At 38.0% G+C, this 6,497-nt stretch overlaps 1 protein-coding gene across 1 annotated transcript; it reads left to right on the top strand.

The window, feature by feature from the left end:
• The first annotated feature begins 1,880 nt into the window (after positions 1 to 1,880).
• Positions 1,881 to 5,024, top strand: LOC122642868 (protein NEN4-like). The gene is made up of 5 exons (XM_043836475.1): positions 1,881 to 2,534; positions 3,815 to 3,861; positions 3,945 to 4,008; positions 4,333 to 4,491; positions 4,593 to 5,024. The coding sequence occupies exons 1-5, from the start codon at positions 2,046 to 2,048 to the stop codon at positions 4,683 to 4,685; spliced, it is 852 nt and encodes a 283-aa protein (XP_043692410.1). The 5' UTR covers positions 1,881 to 2,045; the 3' UTR covers positions 4,686 to 5,024.
• Positions 5,025 to 6,497: the final 1,473 nt, after the last annotated feature.

Here is a 6,497-nt window from a genome sequence, read left to right as displayed (position 1 = left end):
GGCACAATTTAATTTAGGAGTTGGAGTCTTGGAAGTTCCATTTGGTTGCAATTAAAAGGAGTGGAAGGCCGGTAGGGAAATGAAATTGATTTAAAAAGTTAAGAAAAGTTTTGTATTTATTATTATGTGATTTATTTAACATTCTTATCATATTTGATATTCAGATTTTTCTGATGTAATAATATTTATGGGAAAGAGCACGCTATCTGGTCGCGCGACTCCTATGCTTAGACACAGGGCCTTCGAATGACCTACATGCTTTAAGGAATTTTTACCTTTCCATAGGAGTCCAGCGGTCATTTCATGCGATCTTATGTTTAGTTGCAGGAACTGTCTATCACACGCAACCAAGTAGCATTCTTTTGTCTAATGTTTATTTATTTTTTAGGAAAAAGTTTTCTGTCCGGGAGTGCGGCCTACGCCAGCACTCCCATGAGTCCATCTCTCTCCTCCCTATGTGAAAAGACATCTCTGCTCCCTTGTTTTGTGGAGGAGAGAGATAGACATATGGGAGTACTGGCGTAGGCCACACTCCCGGACAGAGAACTACTTCCCTTCTTTTTTTTTTTCAGATAAAAAAAAAATTAGACTTGGTCAAAGAGAGAATTATTGTCATCACAAAGATATGTTCTTTTTTTAAGTGTTAGAAAACATGTATTTTCCCACGTGCGCAAATGATATATGTCAATTCCAAGTTCATTCTCCTCCGCTGATCAAGAAAAATACAACTCATCCCCATTGCTTTGGGATGGTTAGACAAGGCTACATCAGTGTAAATAATGAAGGATTCACCAGGAGAGGTGGGGTAGGCTACACAATGGGGTGGGACGGTTCCAGGTTCCGAATTTTTAAAAACTCATGCATTTCTTAGCTTCCATATCTCCCTGACCATGATAGTATGAGAAATAAAGAATTATAGGGACTCTACCCCATGATCCAAGCAGAGAATGGCAAGCTCTGATTTATTGGAAACCTCATAGAAACAACATAAATAAACCAAACCAACTGGGGTAAAACACAATAAAGAAGTTCAACTATCTCATGTGCTTGTCGACATCCAAGGCACACTTCAGATTGGCCATCACTCCTATAACCCCTAAACAAACCTTCTACAGAAAAAGATTTCCCCTTTGGGTAAAATTTTAGAGAGTTTCATTAAATCTTTCAAACCATCTTTGAAGTAATCAAAGCTCTATAAACCGAACGAGAAATGCTAGAAGACATCTGAGCACCAAGCCTGTATGCTGATTCTAAAAATTCCCATTATTATCTCAATGGGCTCTCAATGCCTCCTGGCTCGTATACGAGATAACGTGAGAGAGACATACACGCTACATCTTTTCCCATTAAAAGAAATTAAATATAATAATAAACCAACCTCAAAGCCACTGAACAGGGGATCCGCCTTGGTTGTGTGTGTGTGGCACACACGGCAATAGGAACAGGTGGAAGTAGAGAAGTCGAATTGCTGAAGAGGAAAAAAAAAAAAAAAACATCCAGGTTCTGGTCCAAAACCTAACTAACTACCCTGACATGTAAGTTTAGTTTCCCAAAAACACCAAATAAACTCCAATTCTTAGACTTGTAAAGACACAGAAAAATGGTATCAAATATCGAATCTCCTAATAGCTGCCGTGAATCAAAGGAGAGAACTTTGCTTGAGATGTGCAGACACCTTCCACCTTTCCCAAACGTTGACGGAAGTAAACCGTACGGGTCAAGCAAACTATTATTATAATTAGAATCTTTCAATAGTGTTCTTCTAAAAGCAATCAACTTAAAAGCTTTGATCCAAGGAAACTTAACACAACCAGAGTATATTAATGGTTGTTTATCCATATTCCCTGAAGCTAGTAGTTCTCTTCTGTGATTGTTATTCCAGGACTCCTTCCTTCCAAACTTTGACTTAAACCACAAGACAATCCAATCTTTTGGACGACTCCTTCAATTCCCCTGTAATATTTATAAACCAACCTTGCCTGCCATAAAGACAACAACAATAGTTAACAGAACCTGAATTTCAATTAAGCCAAGGCATAATTTTAATGGTTTGTGCTCATCAGAGTGGGATTGAAATGGCTGTGAGTACTAGTTCATCAAGTGGGGAAGGAAGAGGAGCAGAGATTGTGTTCTTTGATTTGGAAACAACAGGAGCTAATGGAGCAGGAAATAAATTCTGGGTATTGGAATTTGGTGCAATTGTGGTTTGCCCAAGGAAGCTGGTTGAGTTAGAGAGCTTTTGCACCCTTATCAGACCACGGGATCTATCGGTGGTTAGACTTAAGTCCGGTCGATCTGACGGTATAACACGTAAAGCGGTTGCAACTGCTCCCACATTTGAGGATGTTGCGGATAAGATCTTTAGCATCTTGAATGGCCGAGTATGGGCTGGACATAACATCCAGAGATTTGATTGTGCTCGGATTAAAGAGGCTTTTGCTGATATCGGCCGGCCAGCTCCGGTACCCGTTGGGATGATTGATTCATTGGGGGTGTTGAGCCAGAAGTTTGGCAAGAGAGCTGGTGACATGAAGGTACATAGCTCTTCTATACAACGTTCACATTATCAATACATCATTTCTTAGATGGGTATTTTGAAGTGTTAAATTTGCTATCAAATGAAACTTCCAAAACTAAACAAAACAGGAAGAAGTTGAGGCCTTCATGAATCCGGTTCATGGGCATTTAAATCTTTCTAACCAAACTATTTTCTTTAATTGACTTGTTAATGGGTCTTTGACCTTTGGATCTTTCTATGGAAAGATATGAATAGGATAGTAATTCTGGACATTTGGATTATCTAGCTAGTTATCTGTTTTTAATTATTTGATAAAGCTCTTGTTTTCATATGATTTTTGGGTTTGAAGTACAACTGGAAGTATTATCTAATAAAGCTTCTAAGAAAACGAGCCCATCGATGGCTTTATTACCATAAACTTCACTTCTTGTAATTGCAATTGATTGGTATAAATGCTCTGTATCACATTTCCCCCCTTCTCTTTCTTCCCGATCGTCGCTGCAACAAACAAATCCCCGCTGCGACCGTCTCAGCATCTCTCTCTCTCTCTCTCTCTCTCTCTTCCCGCATTCCCCCTATTCCCACCAATCATGGAAGAAGAGGAAATCACAGAGATGACCTCTGTCCCCCCCCGCTCCCGCCCCCAACCCCGTCTGGGATGCTTCCGCCTCTTCGCATCGCAACAAAGACTCGCTTGCTTCCTCCATTTTTTTCTCTGAAACAGAATGTCTGCATCAAAATCTTGTACAAAGTTTCACTTGGGTCACAGCCCTTCTGCCTCATCTCCTCCAGGAATTTGAATGTGTCCCCAATTTCTCAGTCCATCTTATGTGAGAAAACAATAAGAGTTAGCAGGAGCGTGTAGGGATTTGATACAGTTTGTGAGATTCTCATTATGCTCTGAACATATTTAACAAAACAAATGAAAATAATGGGTAAAATAGTCATAGTAAAGTAATCCACTTCATAGTGCTGCGGAAGATTACCCATAATTAATAATAGTTAATTAGCTAGATTATCCAAATGTCCAGAGTCACCATCCAAAGTTCAACCTTACAACACCAATTCAATATCTTCCCACAGAAAGATAAGATTAATCCCAGTAAAGAAGGATGTTTAGATAATGGCGGACGGCGTAGAAAAGCAACAATGATTTGAATTTCATCAACCCAAAATAAACCGATGTGTGACCATAGCTTTTAGATTCCAACATCTCAACACTTACTGTTTTGCTATTTGTTTTATATTAAAGATCATGTATACACAGTGCTCATAATTTTACATCTTCTTGATCAGATGGCAACTTTAGCTGCTTACTTTGGCCTTGGCCAACAAAAACACAGGTATGCACTGCTTTGGATTGTTCATTTTCCTAAGACACCTTATAGAACACAACTTCTCAAACTTCTTCACCTGCTGCTGACAGGAGTCTCGAGGATGTCAGGATGAACTTGGAGGTTCTCAAGCATTGTGCAACTGTTTTATTCTTGGTAAATTGACAGATCTTTGTTATAATGATTATAGCCACTTCACTATTATAAGTTTCTTATAGGTCTTTCTGTCTCCTATGGGTATCATCGTAATAAAACACAGTATCCGCTACTGTATCGGTCACTGCCGATACAGGTATGGATAGACTGTATCGAGCTGATTTGAGATTAAAAAAACAAGAAAAGCCATTTTTTGGTATCAGTATTGATCTCCGGTGATCGGTTGATACTATACCGATACCGATTCCTAGAACCATGATGGGCATGTTAGGCCCTCAAAATTCTTGTTCTAATGAGTTTCATCTTGTGGGATTTTGTTGATAGGAGTCAACCCTTCCGGCTGTGCTGGTTAATAACTCTCAGGGATCTTCAACAGTTGTGACAAGAAGTAGGAGCAATGGGCAGTTATTACATGGACTAGAAACAAGCACAAAGCCTCCTCATACTCCTCTTGAGTATCCAAAAGCTGTTCCCTATGTTAGGGTAAAGTTTGTTTCATTCCTGTAACAATGTGTACATGTTTTGTAGATCTAATGCCTAACCAAAAGAAAGGAGACTTATTGGAATTTTTTTTCTCTTTCCAGATGTCAGAGAGGATAAAGAATCTCATGTGTAAAGCCCAGAATGAACCACCTCTAACTAACTTCCTCAAGCATTCTCATTCACTGTTGAGATGATAGGAGGAAGAGTTTCTCATGTCTCCAGACTCTCCACTCTCTTATGCTGCCTGAAAGATTGAAAGTGCTTTGTCACAATTGGAAGAAAGACTGTGAAACAGCTTTGTTTCATCCACTCATGAATGCCATTTGAAATTAAGAAACTTGTGGCAGCTTTTTCCTGCAATACAAAAAATGGAGATTTCCCCAACATTTGTATTCAAGAAGGTGCAACTAAGGCAACAAAAGGAGCTAACCACTAGTTCATTGCAGACTCGTATATAACAATTCTTGATTGGATATCTCATCCAAATTTCTTACATGTATAACAACATTGCTTTTCCTTGTATATTCTTTCCTTATTCATCCATGTAGAACTGTGACTGTATACATATTGACTCACAGAATAATGAATAAACTTCAATCAATATTCAAAGTCAGTCTCTGTTTTTAACAAATTGCCATGGTCATGGTCATTCCCATATTATATACAAAATTGCAGTCTAATCCAAATCATGAGGGGAGTAATTGAGGATCACTAATATGCAATATTTTCTGCAAGGGTCATTCCTTGATTTAGTTCTTCCTCTTTCACTGAAATTCCATATCTAACTTAAGTTAACTCAGCAATTCGTGCTGGTAAGACGAATCTCTCAAAGCAGGAAATTCTCAAATGCCCCAATATTTATTTAGGGAGAGGGTTCTCTTAGCAAGAGACATAGGGGAGTGCACCAATAATGGGCGACAAAACGGTTTTATGAACATAAGAACATAATTTCAACCACTACAAGTACCTCTGATGAATGTCCTTCATGGTGTAATTCTGCAACTGAACAGATCCAGATTCCAGACAGTGAATATATATAGAAAAATAGCTAACAAAACTCTACAAGCAGCAAATACAAAGAAGGCTTATTATTAACAGGAACTGCTCAAAATCTACAAGAAGCTGAATCCTTGATAATTATCATTGTTATATTACTACCCAGCGTCTAAATTAAATTGTAAAGATAAATTTTTGAATTAGAAATGTTAAACTGGTGGTTAAATGTATTTTTTTGGGTAAAAACACACATCAATAACAATTGTTGTCGGGCACCCAATTTATATGCAAGAGAAGTTCCCAACCATTCATCTGCACTATCCCTGCACAGCCATATCTTCTGCATGTTTCCTAGCTGGTACATCCTGCAAAACCAGGTGACTACATATTAGTAGACCATAAAACAGAATAAATTGCACCAACAGCATCTAATTGACTGGCTTCAGAAGTCTCACAATGGAAAAGGGCATAGGAATGGCGAGAGAGAGCTGTGGTAGTTTCATATTCAGAACATCAAAAATAAAAGTCCACAAAGTTTTGATCGAACTTTATCCACTTGGAATATGGTACTTTCAGCAACTATCTGGCCATAATATAAGCTTTGCAGTTAAAAATTAGCTTTTTACACTTTGTCACAGTGGTTATATGGGATCCAATTTAATGCTCATATAAGAACAATTTACTCAAAATTCCACATTAGAGAGCCTGTTTCTTCTACTGATTACAAAGAATATATAGTATGTCTAATAATGTAAAACTATATCCAGGTTCCAAAGTTTTAAATGCAGGACCTTATTGTTTAACATCCTTGTATAGCATGGGCAGTATATTACAACAAATTTGACATGTTAAGTACAATCACAAACCAAATGGATGACTGGTATATGCAGTGTTCTGAAAATCCACATCATATCTTTAATCGTGAAGGGTATTTACTTGAATCAAACCGTGAACCACATCATGGTTCGCAAAACCATTTCTGAATTTAATAGGAAAATGAGATAAGTATT

The sequence above is a fragment of the Telopea speciosissima genome, chromosome 1 (assembly GCF_018873765.1).
Source record: "Telopea speciosissima isolate NSW1024214 ecotype Mountain lineage chromosome 1, Tspe_v1, whole genome shotgun sequence".
In the NCBI taxonomy this organism is placed as follows: Eukaryota; Viridiplantae; Streptophyta; class Magnoliopsida; order Proteales; family Proteaceae; genus Telopea; species Telopea speciosissima.
Note: the sequence above shows the minus strand (reverse complement) of the source record. Positions and strands in the feature narration are given on the sequence as shown.